This window comes from Vidua chalybeata, chromosome 1 (assembly GCF_026979565.1).
Source record: "Vidua chalybeata isolate OUT-0048 chromosome 1, bVidCha1 merged haplotype, whole genome shotgun sequence".
NCBI classification, from domain to species: Eukaryota; Metazoa; Chordata; class Aves; order Passeriformes; family Viduidae; genus Vidua; species Vidua chalybeata.
The window spans coordinates 8,282,957-8,306,326 of record NC_071530.1 but is presented as its reverse complement, the minus strand read 5'-3'; the positions used below and the strand labels follow the sequence as shown (position 1 = coordinate 8,306,326).

General features: G+C 49.0%; 1 protein-coding gene and 1 long non-coding RNA gene across 2 annotated transcripts; both read left to right on the top strand.

The window, feature by feature from the left end:
• Positions 1 to 1,005: 1,005 nt before the first annotated feature.
• LOC128801465 (uncharacterized) lies at positions 1,006 to 3,433 on the top strand. Its single transcript, XR_008435191.1, has 3 exons — positions 1,006 to 1,773; positions 2,403 to 2,474; positions 2,798 to 3,433. It is a non-coding gene; the product is annotated as an uncharacterized LOC128801465 (long non-coding RNA).
• Positions 3,434 to 4,339: 906 nt separating this feature from the next.
• Positions 4,340 to 14,362, top strand: SHH (sonic hedgehog signaling molecule). Its single transcript, XM_053967338.1, has 3 exons — positions 4,340 to 5,086; positions 9,861 to 10,122; positions 13,598 to 14,362. The coding sequence occupies exons 1-3, from the start codon at positions 4,778 to 4,780 to the stop codon at positions 14,302 to 14,304; spliced, it is 1,278 nt and encodes a 425-aa protein (XP_053823313.1). The 5' UTR covers positions 4,340 to 4,777; the 3' UTR covers positions 14,305 to 14,362.
• The last annotated feature ends 9,008 nt before the right edge of the window (positions 14,363 to 23,370 follow it).

The window sequence follows — 23,370 nt, the reverse complement described above, 5'->3', positions numbered from 1 at the left end:
CTCACAACCACCTGGGACTTTTGGAATGAGAAATAGTTGGGTTATTCAAGGAGAAATGAAAAGATCTAAAAGAGAAATGCAAGGGTTTCTCTATAAACCTATAATCAGACACTACATATTGCCCTGATGAAGATATAAGGAGACCTGTGGGAAATTCTGCTTTAAAGTTTGGTTCAACAGCAAATACACAACAAAACCTAGATAACAATGTCTTATGAATCATTCTGCCTACAAAAATTTTTGCATGTATGATGAAAGCCTCTATTGACCATATCCAAGACAATGATTAGCATTAATCCACTAGCAAATGGATATGAAAACTGCAAAACCAATGCACAGTTATTCTGGAAAGCAAATATTTTCTACTTCTCCATCATACAAAATGTTTTTTTTTCTTGTGGCAGAAATGCTCACAGACTAATGCCAGACTAAGGGGACAGCAAAGCTATACCAGGTTTCAGCTGCATGGCTCCCTGAATTTTGCTGTCAAACCAAAATGTGTGGAAAATTACGAGCTTAATTTTTCTTGTTGGTGCCAGGGTTTTGGGATTTTCGGTAGAAAATTCCATAGAACAAGAATTGTTCTGCTTGTTATTATAAAGATATAGTTGCCAACTAGCCAGGAATTCTGAACTGAAATTTCTAAGTTGATTTTCAAGATAGGTATTGCAATACCATGAGGATGGGCAACAGGGATGTGCACCAATTCCTTTAAAGAAAATGGGTTAACACTGCCATGAAGGAGGGTGGGGTATATAAAAGAATCAAACAAAACTTCAGGTGAAAATTCTTCCTGAGTCTCCTTCTATTTTCACCAGCTTTACTCTAGTATAACCTCTGTTCTCACTGAAGTTATTCATGATCTACTTCTCTGGCAATGATTGCTCTGATCCCAAATTTCTTGAGAAGTGCCACAGGTGCAAAGAGGCTACAAGAATGAAGCTTTCATGCTCCAAAAAAGGATAATTTATTTGAAAAATTATACATTAAGCATGAGGACAAATGTTGGCTATTAAAGATGATAAATAGTTAAGATCCAGTTAAAAGTCACACATCATTTGCATGTGTAGTTTTCTGTATTTTAAGATTCATCAACCAAAATTTATCAGTGCAAGGAAAATCTGGAAACTTCAAACGGCCACTGAGCAACCTCTCTTGCACAGTCTGAACCCTTCCTTAGCTTTATGCAGAGCCCACAGCCATCAGCAAATCCGGATTTCACAAAAAAAGAAGATGATGTCTGATTCTCAAAGAGGTTGTCTGGGGGTTGGGTGCATCCATCACTGCCCCTCTGCAGCCCGGGCTGGATGGGGATGGCCCAGGACAGTGCTGGCAATGGCGCCATGCGTGCCACCACAGTGAGAGCTTCCAGTGGGTTTGGCTGAGCCCCTGGAAGAGCCCGTGTGTCAGCGAGGAGTGCGGGGCCATGGGGCTCTGCTGGGTACTTGCACTGGGACGCAGTGGGGTCAGTAGTGGATGCTCCCAGGACTGTGGTGTGGATCAAGGTCTGGATGACCCAAGGGCCCCAGCGCTCCAGCAGGGCTCTGGGGGCTGCTGAGGAGCCTGGTGGCAGCTCCACAGTGGACCTGGCGCTGTGGGCAGGGCAGTGGAGCGAGTCACTTCCACTTAGGGGCCTCACTCAGGGGCCTCCCCGGCACCCTCACGCTGGGCAGCCCTGAGGGACGCCGCGGCCCATGGGGACAGCAGCGGCTGCGGGCTCTGGACCCTCCTCAGAAGGCGTCGGTGCCGGCCGGGGGCTGCTGCTGCCTTGGGGTGCTTGCTGTGGCGGAGTGTGGGGCGGGCAGGGCTCGGCTCGGGGCTCCCCGGCAGCCCGGGGCCGGGGCCGGGGCCGGCGGGCCGGGGCAGGGCCGGGACCCCCGCCCCCCGTGCCGCTGGGAGCGCGGAGCGGAGACTTGGGGGCTGTTGTTTTCCCAGAAGCTGTGGCATTTAAATAATAATTAAAAAGAAAGAAGAAAAGCTCCTCGTGGGCAGGAGAGGCAGGGCGCATCCCGGAGGCTCGGCGGGGCGGGCGGGAGCGCCGGCCCGGTTCCCCCGGCTTCCCCCGGTGTCCCCCTCGCACCCCCGGCTCCCCCCGCCCGGCTCCCGGCGGGGCCGCCGCCAGCTCCAGCCTGCGCTGAAGCTGAGCAGAGCCTCCCCGCTCCCCCAGCTCTGCTTTCTTTCACATCTAATTTGATAGGAGGGGGATTTCGAGCTTCCCACAGTTACAACTTTTCTTGATTTCTCCCTTCCCCCCCACCCACCCCCCCCACCCCCCCGCCCCGCGCATTTATTACTTGCATTTAATTAATTCCTTCTTTGCGTTTCCTTCCCTGTTAATCTTTGGGTGACTGCTTTGTACATATGGCAATCTGATAATGAGGGAGTTTATCCTTATTCTCTAGATTTCTTCACTGCGATGTCCACCCATCTAGTGCCTGGGATATCGATCTTCTTCCCATGGGGAGGGGGACAAGGTAAGAGGGGTGATAAAAGTTTTGCAGTGTTCCACACCATTAAGGATAGCTTTTATTCCTTGGCGCTGTTTAATCAACTGTTATATCAAGTCATGCTGTTTAGGCAACCACATCAAAAGAACATACCCTCTTTTGTATAAATTATATATTCCTTGTATCTGTCTTCTCGCATGCACGCAGACGGCGAGATAAAACTTAAGTTTGTTTTTTAATAGCATGAAGCAGGTATTTAGCTGTTATACAACTTGTTTCTGCAACTAAGTTGGTTGATAACAACCTAGGAGCCAAGCTGCTGACTTTCTAACTTTTTACCCATTTCCAAGTCAAAACTCCTCAATTTAAAGATCGGAAAGAGAAATCGACGACTCACTGAAACTTCATAAAGAAACATAAATAGCAGAAGAAAAGCATAGGCTAAAAAAGATGAAAGAGCACCGGTTAGAATCGGCATGAGACCACTTCGGACCACTTCTTTTGCCACTTTTCTAAAGTTTACCTGAAAAGACCACTTTGTCCCTTGAAAAGTCCGTGCTGACCTGTTTGTTGCAGTTTACGGGCATACAACTTTTTTACCACTTAAAAACTGATTTTAAAATCCATTTTCAAGGTTTAAGTTGATTACTACTCAACTCAGTGTCACAGACCGGAAAACTCCCATATAGTTGTTCACCCCAAAGAGGTCTTTTAATTTCTTTTTTTCCTTTTTCTTTTTCTTTTTTAAACTCCACAACTTAAATAAAGGGTTTTTTTTGGTTTTTCTTTGGATGTGTTGTGCTTTTCTGAGAAAGTGGACTTTGAATTACTTTAGCACAGCGTCCTGGAATTTTTAAGAACTCCTAAAAAACTCCTGAAAGTTTCTAGATCCTAGGACAAATTGTATTTTCTGAGGAGCAGAAGCAAATGAGCACTTTGCAGGCAGAGAAGTGTTTGCTCATATGGGACTCTTCTGTTCTGTCTAACCTGCTCTATCAGCCTCATCTCTGCAATTTTGCTCGTCTCTCAACACCTTTGTCTGATTAGTAGCTTTTGGAGATCGGGATAAAGACATCACTTGCCACGCTGCATGAGATAACAATTAATTTAACATTAAACTTATCCCCTTTCCATTCACTTTGCTTGGATCGATCTCTGTTAATTGTGTTTGCGGATGCTTTCAACACTATGCTTTTCTTAAAAACTTAATGACACCCCGCAAGGAGGTGTAAGAGTCTAAAACGCTCCTCTCCGAGTTTGACCAAAGAAACAAAGAATATAGCCCCAGCGTGCTCAAGAGACCATCTATTTTTAATCAGTTGACTATTCGTGCACTTCCGAAGATACGTTATTTTAAACTGGATGATAGTCCTGATTTTATTAAAAAAAAAAAAAGTGCCACATTGCAGTTGTGTGATACACAAGTCAGACACACTAACTTCATTTAACTGCCGCTTCGCATCAGACCTGTTTCTGCTATTAAAGTGGTCATTTATCAGCTAAAAGGCGAGTGTGTTTAAAAATGTATGTCTTTGGGAGGGAGAGCAATCTCCCTTTCCAGGGGCAAGAAACCTGTTACAAAGCCATTTAGGTGGGTGCGCTCTGAAATGGCATTATTCCCCCCCGGGGCGTTAATATTACCCAAGTATGTTCCTATTTGCACGGCTCCCCGATAATTCGGCATTTTATTTAACCACAACTGCCCTTAGAAACTTGACTTGCACTGAAGCAGCCTGCTAATCTTAATTTTTTTCCCCTCTTTCAGAGAGGCATCTGTTCCTCTTGCTGACAAATGTACCATTCTGCCAAGAAAGTTTTTGGAGGAAAAAAAAAAAAAAAAAAAAAAAAAAAGAAAAGAAAAAAGAAAAAAGAAAGAAAAAAAAAGCGTGTAATTGATGTTATCCCAAGAAAGCGCGATCTCCACCCCTCTCAGCTCCAAGCCCTTCAGGTAAAAGGAAAAAAAAAATCTTTCAAGAATTTGTTGCCTTTTTGAGGGTTAAAACATCAGAAGACAAGCTTGTCTCGCCTTGGCCAATCAGCTCTCGGCCCTGGCAGCTATAATATAGAACTAAAGGCAGACTCCTCTCACAAGCGTCTTGCTTTGCTACCATTAAAATCAGACCCTTTTTTTGTCTCTCGATTGCTGTCTCCCGACCAAACTCCGATGTGTTCCGTTATCAGCGACCTAAAGCCTGCCATTCCAGCACCTGTCTTGCTAGGGATCGGTGGATAGTATACGATTCAGAAAGCAGACAAGGACATAGGAGGAGAGAGAGCTCTAGAGAGACAGCCAGGGATAGGCACAGAGAGCTTTGAAGTAATTGGATTCAATGGACGAAATGCTGCTGTTGACAAGAATTCTCTTGGTGGGCTTCATCTGCGCTCTTTTAGTCTCCTCTGGGCTGACTTGTGGACCAGGCAGGGGCATTGGAAAAAGGAGACACCCCAAAAAGCTGACCCCTTTAGCCTATAAGCAGTTTATTCCCAATGTGGCAGAGAAGACCCTAGGGGCCAGTGGAAGATATGAAGGGAAGATCACAAGAAACTCCGAGAGATTTAAAGAACTAACCCCAAATTACAACCCTGACATTATTTTTAAGGATGAAGAGAACACGGGAGCTGACAGACTGATGACTCAGGTAGAGCCACAGAGATACCTGTATTTGTGTTTGTTAACCTCTCTGAGCAATCCTAAAGGACGCATCTGTCTTAGTATTTTTGAAAGCCCCCCCCTTTCCCTCTCCCCCTCCTCCCCCCGCCCCTCCAAACTCGACTAGTTTCCCCATTGAATGTAAATAACATCTATCCGGCCAAGTTAGCAGGGGCTGGAGCTGGAGCTGTTTGGATATTTGGTGGGGGAATCTGTGTGATACTTACAGTCATTACCGTGCCATGGCGTTCCCTGTAACTTGGTTAGAGATTGCTGTTTGCATTTGTCCCCAAGGATGCACTTTGATCAAACGAATTGCATACAGCTCAGAGGACCCCAAGTGTATAGTGACCGCCAGGCCACCCACTCATTATTACAAACGTAGTCCGCGGTTGCTGCGCCTGCTGACTTGATTTTTTTCTCTATAGATTTTATTTAATTCCTCTTTTTTCCCCCTTTTCATTTCATTTTAACCTTCATTATTTTATTGTTGTCCTCGCGAGCATATTCTAAATTTAGTAGGCATGCAGTCGTGCACTCACAAAAGGCAGCTGAAGCCGGATCGACCATTCCTCATCTGATTCCGTATTATATAGCTCGTATTGCAATACCATCATCTGCAATTGTGCCCATCAGAGCGTAAATATATTGATATTTCTTTAAGGATGCTCGCCGCCAATGCTCTGGTACTTCCATAGGGGAGGGACTTACAACTTATCGGCATTGCATCACCTTCTGTTTTAAAAAATCTGATGGCACAAGGTTTACAACTGGGTAAATATTGGATTTCGGGTGGAATCGGATTGCGGAACTATTTTATGAAAAGAAAGAAAGAAAGAAAGAAAGAAAGAAAGAAAAAGATAAAGGTGAGAGAAAGAGAGAGAGAGAGAGAACCGCTCCGAGCGTCACCTCGTAATTATAATTCATGCTCAACAGAGAGCTCGGTGAAGTCAATTGCTCTGCCAATCCCGGAGTTTCAGAAACTACATGCAAGCTAGACACTGGAAATGGGTTTCCTCCAAATATAGGTCAACAGCGCTTTTTTAATATTAATACATTTAAGCCCCACCTTCAGTGCTAGAGCAGGACTCGCCTGGAAAAACTAGGCGGGGAGTGCACGCGGGGAAGGGGGGGTGGGGGGTGGAATTTCCCAAACTCTCCCCGTTCCTCGGCCTGATTTTCCGCACGTTGCCGTGTCTCCCGGGGCGAGGGACCGGCGGCCGCCACCATCTCCTCCCGACCACCTTAAATCGCACCGCACCTCGGAGCGCGGCGGCGCCTCCGCCCGCCGCCGCCGCCGCCGCCGCCGCCGCCCCGCGCAGGGGTGAGGAGCGGAGCGGAGCGGGTGCCGGTCCCCGCTCGGGCGCGGCCCGCGCCCCTCCGCGCATCCGCGGTCCTCCGCCCCCGCTGCCTCCGGAGCCGCATCTCTCGCATTTTCAGCTCCACTTACTCCCCTCGCGTATCGATCGCGGCGGCTCGGGTTTCACCCTTCCCTCCGCAGCCCGGCGGCAGCGGCGGCGGCGGCGGCTCCGCGGGAGACGGGCTCCCGCCGGGGCTCGGCGCATCCCTCCCTGCGCGGCTGCGCCGGTGCGTGTGCGCGGCGGAGCGGAGCGGAGCGGGGCGGCGGGCGCGGGGGGAGCCGGGGCACGGTCGGGAGCGGTGGGCTACGGGCCGGGGGCGGACTGCGGGCTGACCCCGGCCCCGCGGCTCTCCCGGGGCACGCTGCGCCGGCTACGCGGCTGGCCGCTCCCGCTGCATTAGCTGGCAGCGTCTGAACTCCTGACCTTCTGTCAACTTCCCTCAGACGAACGAAACGAAAACAAATACTTTCCCCCCCCCCCTCCTCCTTCAGTTCTTGTTCCCGTGCCTTAGACACAAAAGGGGGGAGGTGGGCTGAAAGCGGCGGGGCCGGGGAGGCCGCAGGGCCGGGTACCCGGCGGCAAAGAGGGGAGCGAGGTCGGGGAGCGATCGGAGCTCCGGTACCCCTGGGCCAGGCAGGGAGCGGGGAAGCGGAGCGGGGCCGGGCAGCGAGCGGACTGGTTGCCCTCGCTCCCCGTTGCCCGGGCACGGCCGGGTCCTCGGCGACCCGGGGTGCGGTCTTGCCACTGGCCTCCCTGCCTTGCTTTCCTCTCCTTCCCTCTCTCGCTCGGCCAGCAACCTCTCGTTAAATCCCAGCCTTTAAACGCCGGCTTCGGGAGCCCTTCAACCATGGAGAGATCTTTCATGGACAGAATCGTTAAACTTGCAGAGTGGTTGCCGAATGCATTAGTCGCTAGTTAATATTAACTTCTGAAGAGGTGGGGGGGAACGCAAACAGAGGTAGGTAAGTCAGGTTCTCAACTTTGCAGGTGACACCAGCAGTTTGCTAAGGGCTCCCCCCTTCCTCCCTTTCCTCCCCCCAACCCCGGCCATTGGCTGGATTGGGGAGAGAGATAAGGAGGCCAGGTCAGTATGATAAAGCTGGAATTTGTATGAAATAAAATAGCAATCTCGTGTAATGCAGGCACACAACTAGTGCGTGATGTGAGGAATTTAGAGATCAACTTGGCATTTAGGAAGCCCACCAGGTTGTTTACACTGACAGGTACCTGTTAAGTGTTTCCTTCAAGCAATTCATTTGTGAAGAGATTAGGAGCTGGCAGGAGAGGGCTTGTTGAACAACTTTGCCTCCACACAAAGCGTTAGTGGAGGCAGCCCTGCTGAGCTTCACGGTGGCTGAACAGAATTGGGCTTGATTTGTGGCACACGACCCGATGAATTAATAAATAGTCTGGGCTTCACGGCTTTTGACTCTGACAATCCAGCTCAAGCAGTATAAAAGGGAGAAAAGTCCTTTAGGAGGCCGTTTCTTCTTCTTTATTTCGCCTGGAGCCGGGAAGGGGTGTTAGCAGGGCCGGAGCGGCCAGAGCCCCTCGGCGCTGCGCGCACCGCTGTCCGCGTCCCTGCCCGCGCCCGCTCCTCCCGTGCGGGGCAAGACATCGCCGTGTCGCGCAGTGCTGTCGCCTTATCACCAGCTGAGACGTTTGATCCTTCTCCCCCTTTCCCCTGTAAATCAGTGAAGGAGCGTATCTATCCACTCAGGTGTGAGAGGGAGAGAGAAAAAAAAAAAAATAAATCAAACTCAACTTCCTTGTACTACTGCACTTTGCTGCCGGGAACGGTGCCGAAACCCAAACACCCATCTCTCTCCATAAAACGGTAGGCCAGAGAGTCCAAAGTGAGCTCATGACTGTGTTTTATATCTCTCGGGGAATTTTATATCTCTTTATATCAACCTGTGTGTTGCTGGAATCACTTTTATGGCTCTTGGTGAACACATGGGAACTTCCTTGCTAAGCAACCTTATCACGTCCCTAAAAGTAGCGTCGTCGGAGTAATAGAGGAGCTTTGCCTTCCTGGGAGCTGTGAAAGGGGGACTTCGTGGTCTGTTATTGGCTGTGCTGTGAGCACGCTGGGGAGAATGGTCCTGCAGAAGGCCAAGCATACCAGTCAGGCCAGCAAAAGTGTGGGAAGAGCAGCTTACTGCATCCCTGTGGCTTACAGGCACATCGGTATTTGCATCAAGAGAATAACATCGGGTATAGCCACGGGTTGTTTTCCTCACAAAAAGGAGGAAGAAAGCTGGCAGTGTGTGTGTTTCTAACTCTGTACCTTTAGTCAAGTGCTTTTCAATGCTTTCGGTGCTGATTTCCTGTTTCTGCCGGGCTCAGAATCCTTTTCCCCGGTCGCCAGTGTGTCTATTCCCCGCCTGGCTAAGATGGGAATCTCCCCAAAACTTTCAGGGTTTCAGCTCATCTCTTTTCCTCACTTTCCCCCGTCCTTAGGGGTCATTACTCGACCCCTGCGTGCTCCTGGTGCTGCTGGGCCCAGTTCAGCCTGGGGAAGGCTGGTGGCTCTGGAGGGTCAATGAAAAACCCTGCAGTACTTTCTCCACGAAGTTGGAAGGGTTTCACTCCACACAAAGGGGCTCCCAGCTTGCATAGAATCCCTGCTCCGCTTAACTTCCCTCCTTGGCCCTCCCTTGCTTTTCATCTTCTCACTAAGAGCTATATTATTGTATGGATTTGCTCGGCTTTGTAGGCGAGCGCCGATATATGTTTGAAGCAGAGTGAATGCTCCCAGCCCATGCAGCTTTGAGGGCTCTAATGAGTGATGGGCGAAGGGAGAGAAGAAAAAAAACACCCCTCCCTCCAGAACATAAAGGCTGTTAACATGTATTGATACCCTTTTCAACACAGAATTAAGCTGAAAAGACCCGCAGAGACATTCCAGGGGGGAATCCGTGACTCCGAGATATATGGCGAGTGTTTGTTCTGGGCAGAAACTTTGCTCTCGGGAAGGGACAGGGCACTTAGCGGCAGGAATTTGCTCCGTGCAGGTGGCTTTGAATCGCCACGCTCACACCCCAGCGCCGGCAGAGGGGGGTCCCCCTGTCCCTGCAGCAGGTGCCAGGGCAGGGAAAAGGTCCGTCCCTGTGGGTCTTCGTGGTTTTTGATCCTCTGTTCATCCCGTGTCCCCAGGTTTCACTCTTCTCCTCCTCAGCTACCTCCCCGTCCCTCCCTGGCAGCGGGGGAGAAGGTGGTCAGCTCCGGCTGAGCCCATCCTGGGGCACGTTTGGCGGGGAGGGCAGGAATGCCGCCTCTTTGGCTGGGAAGAGAAGCAGGATGTGGCCCAAGGGGGTATAGATAACGAAGGGGGGGGGGTGTTCCCCTGGCTGCAGCACCCCCACAATGACCCTTTCCTATCTGCCCGTATCCCCGCAGCGCTGCAAGGACAAGCTGAACGCTCTGGCGATCTCGGTGATGAACCAGTGGCCCGGGGTAAAGCTGCGGGTAACCGAGGGCTGGGACGAGGACGGCCACCACTCCGAGGAGTCCCTGCACTACGAGGGCCGCGCCGTGGACATCACCACCTCGGACCGGGACCGCAGCAAGTACGGCATGCTGGCCCGCCTGGCCGTCGAGGCTGGCTTCGACTGGGTCTACTACGAATCCAAGGCGCACATCCACTGCTCCGTCAAAGCAGGTAAGGCGGGCAGCCTGCCCAGGGACGTGTCGAGGTGGGGAGACACCCCCGGGCCACGACTCAGCGCCCTAGAGCCTTCTGTCGCCTGTCTCTGCCGCCGGGCTCCCTCCTCTCGTCCCCGCAGGGTCCCCATCACCCGGCCTGCCCCGCCGCGGCTCCTGCAGAGCCCCGAGGGCGCAGCCGGCCTTCCCCCCGCCTCTTAGCGACCCCGTCGGAAGAAAGGAAAGAGTGAGGGGGAAAGAAAAAACAAAGCCCAGCCAGCTGCAGCAGTTTTTCACAGCACTTTTATTTGGGTGATTTGCTTGGCCAGCCTTCCCACGAGAGCTGCGTCGCAGCCACACACCCTTCTCCTCCCCCCGTGGGGTCTGATGCTTTCCCCATCCAAGGAGCATGTTCAACACAAACACTCGTGGCCGTCTCCAGCCGCCTCTCTGGCTGCACGCCTTACTCGCGAGTGCTAATCTCCAAGTGGGAGCCGGCCAGGAAAATAAATAAGTAACGTGGTCCCCAGCCTCCTTCAGCGGTAGCCGCTAGGAAATTCCCAGATAGGGATACACATACACATACATTTTTTTCCTCCCCTCCCCTGTGCTTACAACGCCACACGCTGTCTCAACCCGGGAACAGCTCGCAAGAAATCCCCGACTCGCAGAGTTTCTTTTCTTGACACTTGACACGTTTTTTGGTGGGGCAAATCTGTCAGCGAGTGACAGCCCCCAGCTCCACCACCTCCATCCATCCATCCAGCTGTATGACATCGAAAGCTCTTTTTAAGAGCATACTCTAGCTCAGCAACCTGCTGGATGTGTCAGGAGACACTTGGCTGCAAAAGAAAACAATGGGTTTTCTTTAAATATAGCCGTTTGCTTTGAACCCAGCAGCCCCATGGCAGGGAAACCAGCCCTGCCCTGTCGTGCCCACCTGCAGGAGGGGTTCATGTCCTCCACTCCAGCTCAGAGCTCCCCAGAGGCTGAGCACCTCTCCTGGCCCCATGTGGGCTTTGTCCTGAGAGCCTGCTACTGCTTTTGTTCAGCTCCTGGGTCCTTTCTAGCCGAAAAGAGGCCCTGCAAAGCTGTCAGCTGCGTGGAGATCTGAAACACCCCTTTCAATAGCCAAGATGGGCTTTGTAGCACAAGGTGTCCGATTGTGGCGCCCGGTGACCTTAGCCCAGGAGCACCTCCTAATCCACCCCAGGGGTGTTTCACAGGAGAGGAGCCACCCCAAGCTGCTCATTGAGATTCGGCACACAAGGACTCGGGGGCAATATTTGGAGGGTGTCAGGCAGGGTCGTGTGACTGTATGAGGCAGGCTGAAGGGAGCAGGCTTGAATTCCGCTCTCTCAGCCTGATCTTAAACTGTCCAAACCTCATTTCATGACAGAGCATCTCATGAGAAGATTAAATCCCATAATGCCAGCAGGAAGATTCTTTATCTAGATCTCTGTTTGCAAAAAGTATGATCCAGGAGACTGGAATGCAAAGAAGAGTTCCCCCAAGGCTTGAATTATTGTCACCAGAACAGAGGAGGGAGAGGCAGGGGTGGTAAAAGGGACATTGATAATGCGCTACAGCAAGTATTTAGAGCAAGCTTCTACATTTAAAATTCAAATACAGATCTTGAGTGCCTTGGAAAAGTGGCTCTGCTGTGCAAATAGTGCTTGGAAGGTCCTGGGTTTTTTGGAGAGTATGTGTGTGAATTGGCACATAGGGTTTCTGCACCTGAACAAATAGGGAGGGGGAGAAAAGGGGGGGAAGAAGCTGGGAAAAAAATGGAAGTGTCCTCTCTTCCAAGAGTGTCTGCATTTATTACATGAATCAGAATGACAATGCTGATCCTTTATTGGATTTTAATTAGAGAACCCAAACAAGCACTGCTCAAAGAAGCAGATTTTCACACCTCTGCCAATTCACTGGCATGTTTGTAGAGCTGCTACACTACTACATCTATTCATCAAGTCCCTGAATATGCAAACAAAGCTCTAGCCAGACCTTTACTGCCAGCTTGTAGGAAGGTGTAGTTTACTAGCAGAGGCCTCCACATAAAGCACATAGCTTGTTTGTTGCCATGTCCTCCCTGAAGAGGGAGGCCTTGGAGATCTTGCTGCTTCATTTCTGAAGGAGAAGTGATAAAGTCATTAGCAAATCAATAACGGTCTAATTTTCACTCTTCCTGTCCTTCCTGAGAAAGTCATTAGGAGACACTCCAAGGATTTGTTTAAATCATAGGAATTTCAGTAGCAGTCACAGAGGCAAAATATAAAATCTGTCCATCTTTAGGAGCTAAATCACCAGGTCTTTTAACTGGTATAGGAAGTAACTGAGAGAAAGCAGGGAAAGGCAAGGGAGGGATGGAGAATCTCAACAGCTGTAGACACTTGCAACCTATAACCCAATATTTAAAAAAACAGAGTGGTTAGGAACACTGCAAGTCCCTCTGTTAAGACCGAGATCAGCCTGGAGCTCAGCAGACTTTTTTCCCACCACCCCACAGGTGGCTGAGCTTCCAAAAAGTGATTTGCAAGAGAGACAGAGTCTTATTGCTACTTTTGCTTTCTTTAAGTCTGAGATTGTTCCTCTCAGTAGCACAGGAAAGCAGCAACAGCTGCTCTAAACTGAGTAATTCCCAAGAGAGCTGGAGAAGGTGGAGGAGGCTTTTGCTTGGGCCTGGCACAGGTGTTGGGCTGCGCTGGGACCACACACTCTGAGATAGAAAAGAGCATGCTTCTTCTAGGGGGGAAGGAGAGGTCTCTTTCTTTTTTGAGAGATTGAAGCAGAGTGCTGGAGATGCCAGGCAGGGGTGCTGCCTGAGTGTGGGATGTGTCCAGTAGCTACATCAGGAAGGCTGGAGGCAGCATGGGGGCTTGTGCAGCACTGTGCAGGGGGATTTGGGAAATTTGGGTTGCTGCCTTGCAGTGGCAAAATTTGTGTGCACCCTGGGGCAAAGTCTGCTCCTGTTTTCTGCTGTTTACTGCCCTAGATGTGCTCTTTGAGTAAGAGCTGAGTGAGGACCCTGAGCATTGAGAGCACAGGCACTTGCTTACAGAAGATACTTTATGCCAGCAAAACCACTCGGCTTTGAAAGTCTGCAAGTTATCTAGCATCAGGTGTCAGTGCAGGGTAAACAGTAGCCAAATGGGAACTTCTTCCAGAAGAGATTTTGTTCTGGATCAGTTTTCTCAGTGGAAATATTTTGGCTCATTTCCTTTATGAGACAAATCACTCCTGTAACTCCTAATCCAGAGGAAATTTTGTACTGGCTCAAATCTGGCAGGAAGGGGATTCTCAATGGGCCCACTGAGTGCAAATGGGGCGTGTTCATAGAAGAGGGTGGAGGAATTTCAGAGGGGTGTCTGGCTGTGTCCTGAGCTTTCTTGGTGGGTTGGGGTGGCTGAGGAAGTGATAAATTGCTGCATGCCCCCGTGTCCCAGCCCGGCATGTGTCTCTTCTAACCCTGCTGTGCCTCTCTCCTTGCACAGAAAACTCAGTGGCGGCCAAATCTGGGGGTTGCTTCCCTGGCTCGGCCACGGTGCACCTGGAGAAAGGTGGGACCAAGCTGGTGAAGGACCTGAGGCCTGGAGACAGGGTGCTGGTGGCCGACACGGAGGGCCGTCTGCTCTACAGTGACTTCCTCACCTTCCTCGACCGCGAGGACGGCTCCCACAAGCTCTTCTACGTCATCGAGACCCGGCAGCCCCGGGCCCGGCTGCTGCTGACGGCCGCCCACCTCCTCTTCGTGGCACCCCAGCAGAACCAGTCTCAGGCGGGGACCGCCAGCAGCCGGGCGCTGTTCGCCAGCCGCGTGCGGCCGGGCCAGCGCGTCTTCGTGCTGGGCGAGGGCGGGCAGCAGCTGCTGCCGGCGGCCGTGCACCGCGTGTCGCTGCGGGAGGAGGCGTCGGGCGCCTACGCGCCGCTCACCGCCCAGGGCACCATCCTCATTGACCGCGTGCTGGCCTCGTGCTACGCCGTCATCGAGGAGCACAGCTGGGCGCACTGGGCCTTCGCTCCCTTCCGCCTGCTCCAGGCCGTGCTGGCCGCCCTCTGTCCCTCCGCGGCGGGGTCCCCGATGGGAGACCCCACGGCCCCCGGCATCCACTGGTACTCTCGGCTCCTCTACCGCATCGGCAGCTGGGTGCTGGATAGTGACTCTCTGCACCCGCTGGGCATGATGGTGTCATCCAGCTGAGGGGACCCCGCGCCATCCCGACCGCCCGCCAGGCTCCAACGGAGAGACAGAGACACGAAGGGAGAGAGAGAGAGAGAGAGAGAAAGGAGAAAAAAAAAAAAAAAAAGGAAAAAAAAAAGAAAAGAAAAAACTAAAAGAAAAAAAAAAGAAAAAAATACATATTTTTAAAAGAGAGCACGGATTAAGACTTAAAAATAATAATAATAAAATAATAATAATAATTAAGTAGGACAGTCCAAAGTAGACTTAAAGGGAAACAAAGACCCCTGGAAGTTCTGTTCTGTTTAGTTTATAAATATATATATATTTTTATTTGTTCTTTTGTTTTGTTTGTTGGTTTTTGTTTTTTTTTTTTTTCCTCCTCTCCTGGATATTTATTTCTTTGGTATTTTGAATAGATGTTTTAAATGATATGAACCGGACCTTCAAGAGCCTTAAATAGTTTCTTTGATAATTTATTATCATGTGAACTGTACTCACAGGGGAAAAAATTATTTTGTGAGGCCAAGCAAAACTGCGCAGAGTCTATTTTTCTACATGTCACGTGTGTCCTGACTTTCAGAAAGCAAAATTCTGTACTTTCCCATCTCTCCATTACATTGCTCCTTCATTTCAGCAAGTCTAAAAAACAAGCAAACAAACAAACAAACACACATAAAAAAGACAAACTTCATGGGGGTCCGTAAATTATATTTTTATACACAGAATTGTAAATTAGATTTTTTTGAGAGATCAATACTTAACTGAATCACATTTCGTTTTTTGAAATAGTGTAAAATATGAGAATATATTATTTTAATTTAAATAGTTTCAAATGTAACATCATTTCCTGTATTGTTTTCCATGTTTTGCTTTGTAAAAACATCATTTGGCCACGTTCATGGAAGTTCATGGAAGTCAAGACTGTTACACAAACTTTTTATTTGCAAAAACCGTAAGAAACTTTGTTATTTTTAACTTCAGAAAAAGTTTATTAGAAAATAATATTTTTAAAAAAGCGCACATGGCGGCAATTCTGTGACGATGGAGATGGTAGTTTGTACAGAGGGGGGAAAAGGATGTTTTGCATTAATAAATTGAGAAATAACTGCTGTAAATTTACTAAAATGTATTTTTGAATATTTTGTAATAGTTTTAATAGTTTTATAGAAATAAAATGTGCCATGCACAGTTTGGTTAGTATATAATAACTAAGAGTTCCTGGTGCATCCCATTTTTTTTTTCCTTTTTGCTTATTGGTTTAGGAAACATGATGCCTAAATGAGTGCCCGTTATTTTATTTAGATGTGTTGCTTATAACATTTAATTTTGGTACTTTAATTAAGGAAACGAATCCATCACATCTGTGCATAACCTGGAATCTCTTGTACTGACGGTAGAACCTCACTTATTTGCACGAGCGACCGGCAGACGGGTTTCCCTTTGCCAGAGCCCTGGCTCCCCATCCCTGCTCAGGTGATGCTCCTCTCTTCCAGCTCCAGCCCCGACTCCACGTCCACTTCCCAGTCTGGAATGGAGACTGTGGATGCCTCTTAACATTGATTTCTGAGGGTGCTAAATCAAGTTTTCCCTTTGAAGCGCATTAATACGGAGGCAGGCAGCTGCCTTCACCTTGTGACAACCGCGGGATTTTGGTGGGCTTCAATTTGGGTGCCCAGAAGATGGAAATCTGAGGGAGAGACATTGACTTTGGTGAGTTAGAGGGATTCATGTGGCTGGTGCTGGAAGAAGGAGACAGCCACCAGATTTCACTGGCCGCTTTGAGTAACAGCACAGAGCTTGTGGCCACTGAGAACAGAGCAAAACACCCTTTGCAAAACAAACAAAAGGATAAAGATTTGCTCATTTATCCTGAGAGACATTCCTTAGCTGTAATGCAGGAGTCTGTCCCGAGCCACCCATGGGTGAATGTGCTGGAGATGTGTTTTAGGAGCTGAGTGCACTGGGGACAGTGCTTCATCCCCTGCCTGGTCCCAGCCCCAACCCACCCCGAGGGGATCATCCTTGACAGGTGCTGATCAGTGAGGTTCTGCTGCACCGTGTGCTCCTCCATGGAGGGTTTCCAGGATCCCTTTAAAAATTTTGCAAAACATTGTGTGTGCCTGTGTGTGCGCATCTGCGATGGGACCGTGCCAGAAGGGAGCTTGCCTTGAATGTCTTCTCACCTTTTCTTTGGTTTCCATTGCTTGCCATTCCAGGATGTTCATTCACCTGGCCTTTTGCTCCAGAGACACAGCCATGTTCTCTGCTGGGATGGATGTCAGCTCCACATTCTCCCAGAATGTCCCTGACTGGGGCCATCTACAGAGAGATGCTCTTCCACGCTGAAATCCCAGGAGCTTCTGGAGCGCTGTGAGGAGCTGGTGGCTGAGTTCCATGCACGAGCACTACTGTGTGAAGCCCCGAGAAATGGATGTGGTTTCTCCTTCCTGTCAAGCTCTAGTCCAGCCCCATTTACAACCTCCAAAGCTTGGACATGGCCAGGGTGATGAGACTTTGGAGTGACCACAGTGTGCTGCAGCACCAGGAGAGGAACCAAGCCACCCTCATGCCTACCCAACAAGAGGCATCATGGGGGACTGTGGACTGCCTGGTGGGTGCTGAGGACCTGCTGCACACCCCATCTTGGACTCTGCCACCTCCCTGTCTTTGGGGTGCGCTGAGGGCTGCAAACCCAGATGATTTGGGGCATGTGAGGATATGCTCGTGGAACAAATGAGTCTCTGCTCTAAGAGTCTGGCCTTAGTTTGGCAGCATCTGGGTGTCTGAGCTCTCTTTACTGTCTCTGAGAAGTGGTTGCCATTTTTTAAGGCCTCTACACTCAAGGAAATGACCATGTTGGAAGGTGCCTTCTCCAGAGGTCAGGTGGTGGAGGTGTTTAGGGATGTCAATGATCAAACTTAAAGCCACTGGTTGGAGGGCTTCAATCTAAATTGCAACTGAGATGTTGAAGAGCCATCAGACCAGAGCCCACACTTGTGTCAGGGCAGGGCACATGCCTGGATGGGACCACACCAGACATTGCCTTATTTAATCTTCACCCAAAGGCCGAGATAAGCTCAGAGCTTTGTGGTGTGAGAGAAGCTTAGATGCTCTTACACCAGGATCAGCCTGTTTCACTGAGCAGAGAAATGCTGTGCCATGTTCTTCCTCGCACTTATTCCAAGCAGCTTAATGTCTTCCTCTCATCGTGTCTGAATTCCATCTCTCCATCTGGCACCTCTCATCAGGATCACCCCTCTGTGGTGTGTTAGAAGTGCTTCCTTAGATGGGCCAATCCAACCCATAGCCACAGCTCTGGTATGAAGGATGTACTGTCATAACCTTGTGCAAAACATCTAGGAGATGTCACTGTCCATTTTCAGGATCCGAGTATGGCAATAGTTTGTATAAAATGTACACATAGTGGTGGCTACAGAATAGTTTATGACTAAATACATATCTATTACTGTCAAAATAATGTATAAGAATGTACTTGAAGCTATTATCCTTGTGCTCTGTTGTCTGAATAATTAAAGAAATTACAGAGATTTCCTGAAATGTCTGATATGTGATGGCATTCCTATTGCACACTCTCTGAGGATTTCACCCTGATGACATTGAAACCCAGAGCGGGGATCCTGTGGGATTTGGTGTTGAACTATTCAGACCCACCAGGAATTGTGCTGGTGTGGCTTCATGCGGTGGCCACAACCTCCTTGTCCTCCCACCTACAACCAAGTAGACAGTCTATCATTTACCTGTGAAATATTGCGTGGCTCTGCGAAGCCAACTCATTTGGAAGGGTTCTGAGGGGCAGCAGAGTTGCCCTGAAGGGCAGTCCACCAGCATCTGCTTGTCCTCTCCACCTCCCCCACCCAAGCCAATGTGAGAAATGACCCTAATGAGACTGGGACAAGTTTGTGTTTGCTTGACCAATAGCTCAAGCAGTGCCCTGGTGCTCAGACACCAGGCAAACCCTCCAAAGGGAAGCTTGGATGTGCCAGGAAAAGAGGATCACATCCACAGAGCAATAAAAATCCAAGCAAGAACTGGGGTAAACCAGGTGTTTCCCAGCCAGGTAGCTGTGCTGTGCCTCAGCCAGCAGCTCTTTGTGCCCTCACATGGGAAAGTTTGCCTAGCTGGATCTTTGAACATATATGCACATATATGTATACATATATAATATTATTATTCTGATATTAGGAGCTCAGCACATCCCACTAGGATATAAATGTTTGCACTGGCCCTCCTGAGCATTTCTCACCATGCTGAGGCTGAGCAGGAGATGTAAATCAGCGGGGCTGGGCGATAATTGGGCAGCAGTTTTGCAGCCCCAGTACAGCATCCATTTCAATTACAGGGGGAAGGAAACCAGAAAGAGCATTTTATCTTACTCATTACTGCAAGCCATAAGGGACCACTAGATTTCTTAAGCTTTTGAAATTCTCTGTTCAGCAGTTTCTGCCTTAAAACTAGTTCAAACTTAACTGAAAAAAAAGGTCAATTTTCTGTGTACAGAGCCCTTCAGAGCTTTCAAAAGAGCAGTGTTAATGTGATCCTTGGCCTACGCGGGCTGAAAGGGAAAAAAAATCATCTTTAAAATAAAGAATCTTTACAAGCAATGGGATTGTCTCAGATTTGATAGGGGCCCCACAGCCACTGTTTGGGCCAAGATTGTTAAATATAATTTTTAATGCTTTGCATTTGGGATGCTTAGACTTACGTATTTAAATAATTTTGGTTTTCACGGATGAAAAGGAGTGAATAAATCCAGGAAATATGAGTTTAATGATCTTGTTCTGGTTCCAGTGAGTGGCATGTTCCAAGAGTGGCATTCAGAGTTGATTTGGGTGCACAGGCAATCGTGCATCTTAAAGCTGAGAGCAGGACCCTATATAACTTCTTTTCCTTTCATTTTTAAGTGAGAGCAAGACATCTCTTTGGACAAATACTACTGCAAATCAGGAATGAAACCACAAGGTCAGGAAATCTATTTGGGGTAAAAATATTTGTTTTGATGTCCTGTGACCTAAATGTGAAATAAATATTAGATTTGCTCAGTTTGGTGTGAACAAATGTCTGTTTCTATTACTGAGGAGGAGAGGTGACAAGGGATGCTCTGTGTGGCGTGACTGTGGAGGGGTCCTTGGCCACCAAATTCACATCTGGCAGGAGGGGTTGGATGTGCACAGGGGAGCAGGGATGCTCTGAGAACACCGTGTGCTTCATGCAGCTCTGCCCAGCTCCTGGACTCTGGGAATGGCACAGGGACCCCTTCTTCCTCAGCCCATCTCTGGGGCAGAGCTTGCCTGGACCAGACCTCTGTGACATCAGGATGTCTCCCTTGGAAAGGGGATGTGCTCACAGGGAAACCATACTTGGGAATGCTGCATCATTCCAAGTTTTGAGACTTTTGATGGCATTCCCTGCAAGGGAATGGATGATACATCTGTGTGCAATTACAGCAACTTCCTTTTGGTCTCACAACAGACAGACACTGTGTCACAGACCTGTCGTTGGCTTTCACTGGGTGGAGGAAACTTATTTACAAGCAGGGTACAGATCAGGTTTTGGCTAGTTTGGAGCATTAAAGCATTTCATGGGCTTTTTTTTTAGGCTGTAAGCAGCCTCTGGTGGTCCCAAGTCTCACCTCACCCCATACTGGACCTGCTTAGAACAATCTGCTGGAGGCCACCCTCTGTCAGGTCCCACAGGTCTGCAAGGATGGAGGGGCTCCATCCCTCTGAGTAACTGGTATTGTTAAATAAGCTAACATTTTTCCTAACCACAGCAGCCTTGCATCCCATCTACCAAGAATCTTCCTTTATAGTCTTCTTGCATTTATCCTGGGAGGAAGGAGACCAAAGAGTTAAAACAAGATTAGTTTTAAGAAACCCCAGACTCAGAATCTGGGACATTCAGAGCTCTGCCAAGCTCTGCTGCTGCTGCTCCTGCAGCCTGCCCTCAGCAGAGAGCTGAAACCTCACTCACCCAGCTCACCTCTTCCTTGTAAGTCAGCCCCATCCTGTTTTCTACAGCAGTAAAAACTGGTTTTAATTATTAGATAGTCATGACTGCAAATAAATATTAGTCTCAGGATTGCTCATGAACAATTCTCTTGGAATAGTCACTGGTTGGGTGTAAGCTTTGTTGGCTTTGCCAAATGATGCCCTTTCTACTCAGCAAAGTTTTTCTGGAAACAGGAGTGTAATAAATGTACAGTATCAAACAAGTCTGTTCTGGCAGGGTATTTGTGTGAATAACCATTTTGTGCTAACACCAATGGAAGCTATGGGGTTCACAGGCATCAGAAAGTCCAACTGCCATTCAAATATTTGCAAATAATGCATATGTGATCCCACAAATAACAACAAACCAACCTGGTTGCTTTCATTGAGGAAAATGATTATGAATCACTGTGTACTGTGGGCTCAATCCAACAACCACCAGCGTCAAAAGAAACCTTTCCACAGCTTCAAACAGGCAGGGAGCTGAGCTGTGTTTGCTCAGCTTTACCTGGTGTATCCATCACTCTCATATTGCACCATCAAATAACAGAATTTATCAGGCGAGGAAGAATTTCCTAGAGCAGCCAAGAGTGGGCACATTTCACCTCCTGACTGCATATGTGCAGCTCCCCCTGATGTCAGCAGGGTTATGTATGGGCAAAATGAGGTCAGACTGTGTTGTCCTACTTTGCGTGCCCTGTGGTATTGCACTCAATTAAGTTTTGTCTCCCAGGACACAGCCTCTCTCCCACTTAAGTCACCAGGAACTTTGTCACTGCACAACAGTGCAGGAGGAGGCACGAAATGCCAGTCTTTGATCCAGAGTGCAATAAGTTTCAATCCATGTATTCAGGAACTTTCAGCTGCACTCTGAAAAGGGTGGGTTAAAATCAGTAAAAAATAAATATATCCATGAAAATCCAACATGGAGCATCTTCAAGAGAAGGTAGCAGATTTGCAAACTCACCCAGAGCCTTGCAGAGTGTAGTAGACTCAGCAAGAGTGTCTTCCCAGGGCAGCAGGGCATCTTTCCTGCCCTCTGCGAACAGCTCCCCACTGATCCCCACAGAAAGATCCTGAATTTCATGGGCAACACTTCTTAGGCAGCACAGCAGAATCAGCCACATCTTCTGTGTGAGTGACCACATGCTTGACTACTTTGAAAATATTAACCACTGGTTATGAACTGAAACTATAAATAGGTGTAGGAAGGGGAAAACATTAAAAAAAATTCCTTATTGCAGACAAACAAGTTGCCAGAACAATGCTGGGCTTTGAGTGAACCAGGTTTGGTCCTTGTCCCTTTGATGGGGTTTCTTCTGATTTTGAGCAAGTAGTTTGTTGTCCCCCTGGCTTTACCAGAAATGGGCAGAAAAATATCTCTGAGGATACTTTTCCACATTCTGTGGGGTCAACATGATGAGAAACACAGTAAATCAGACATCAGATACTGCCCATGTGCCACTCTGAGGGATCTCCTCTGTGGGCCCATGGTGAAATGCAGGGACTATCCAAAACCTTTACTGACAAATAGTCAGACTATTTGAAAGCCCTCTTAATTTATACATTAGTAAAAAATTAATTTAATTTTTAGATGTCTCACAGCTGCCAGTATTAGGCATCCTTATATATAAAATAAGCATGCTTCCTGCCAGATTTTTAAGTCCATTATAAATACCTTTGGAAAAGAGGACAGATGGCTTTTTGCATGATGCTAAACTCTGCATTACAGACATGCATCACAGGGAGGACCCACAAGGCCTTAGCCAGATCAAGGCTAAGAAATTATTTTGGCTTTTGATTGTGTCTCCCTGTGCCTCCATGGAGAGGAGATCCCTGCTGGCTGGAGGGCTCTGGCTGGACAAGAAAGATCTCTATGGACTAACGAGTGAGCTGAGACACCAAGAGCTCACAGAGACAGCTGCAAATATGTCTGAATGTAGGTGTTCTAACCTTCCTTCTGAATTCTGCCTAAAATGTCATGTCAGCCTTCTGCAGAGGCTCCCCATGAAGGCCCAGGCTACACTGGGCCCATCTTTGTCTCATCCAGTGCTCCTGGTGTGGGGTGCATATAGACTTAGCTCTGCAGAGTGACCAAGCTCTGGGCCCAGACATTCACCCCTCTCTCTGTTCCGTGCTGGGCTAAGCCCAGTGTAGTCCAAACCCAGGGCTTTCTCTGGAGCTGGTTCTCCACTGAGGGATTAGAACTTCAGAGAGGCCACAAACCCAGTGCCTCTCTTTCCAAGAGCAAGGCACACTTGTTCAGCCTTGCCTGCGTAGGTATAAACACCGTGCACATTCAGCCTAGTTAATTAAAACTATTCCCACTTGGTTTTCCCCCGGGGGAAGGAAGGGAGAAGATAGATGCTCATGGGAGGGGTGCTAATCACATTGCTCAATGTGATCTAGAGTGGGACATGCAGTGCCGTGGGGATAAAAAGCTGTGGGGGGCTGAGGGAGCACCATGGAGAGCTGTCCCTGGAAAGAAATTTCCTTTAATGTGTGAGATGGGGAAAGGAAGAAGTGATGTGCTTCCAGGAGAGAGAGCAGGAGACCCAAACCATCTGCTCCCCAAGGCAAGGAGGCATGGATGGAAGCTTGCCCTGACACTGACCCAACGTAGGCTTCTTGCTTGGGACTTTTGGGGATCTTGGGAACATCCCACCTTCCAAAGCCCAGTTTTTGGGCAGCTCATGGAAAGGGCAGGAGAAGTCACCAGGGCCTGGCTGTGGGCACGACACAGCCGGGTCTGTGCACTGGCGCTCAGGCTGAGCGACACAGCACTGCCACCAGGAGCTGTCCTGGGCATCAGACACAGAACAGCCACAGCTCTCCCACCCTCTGTTCCTGAGTCACCCATGGGCACACCAGGAGTCACCCATGGGCACACCAGGAGTCACTGGGGCTTGCCTTAGCGGTGTGTGGATGTGAACGGGTTCACAAGCAAGTGCCCCGGTCTCTTTGTGACATGCAGCATCACAGGTGTTGTCCTTGGCTCCTTGGCTCCCAAGCACAAGTACAGATACCCTCTGCTCTGAGCACAGGATATTGGGCCAAGCCCTTCTGAAACATTTTA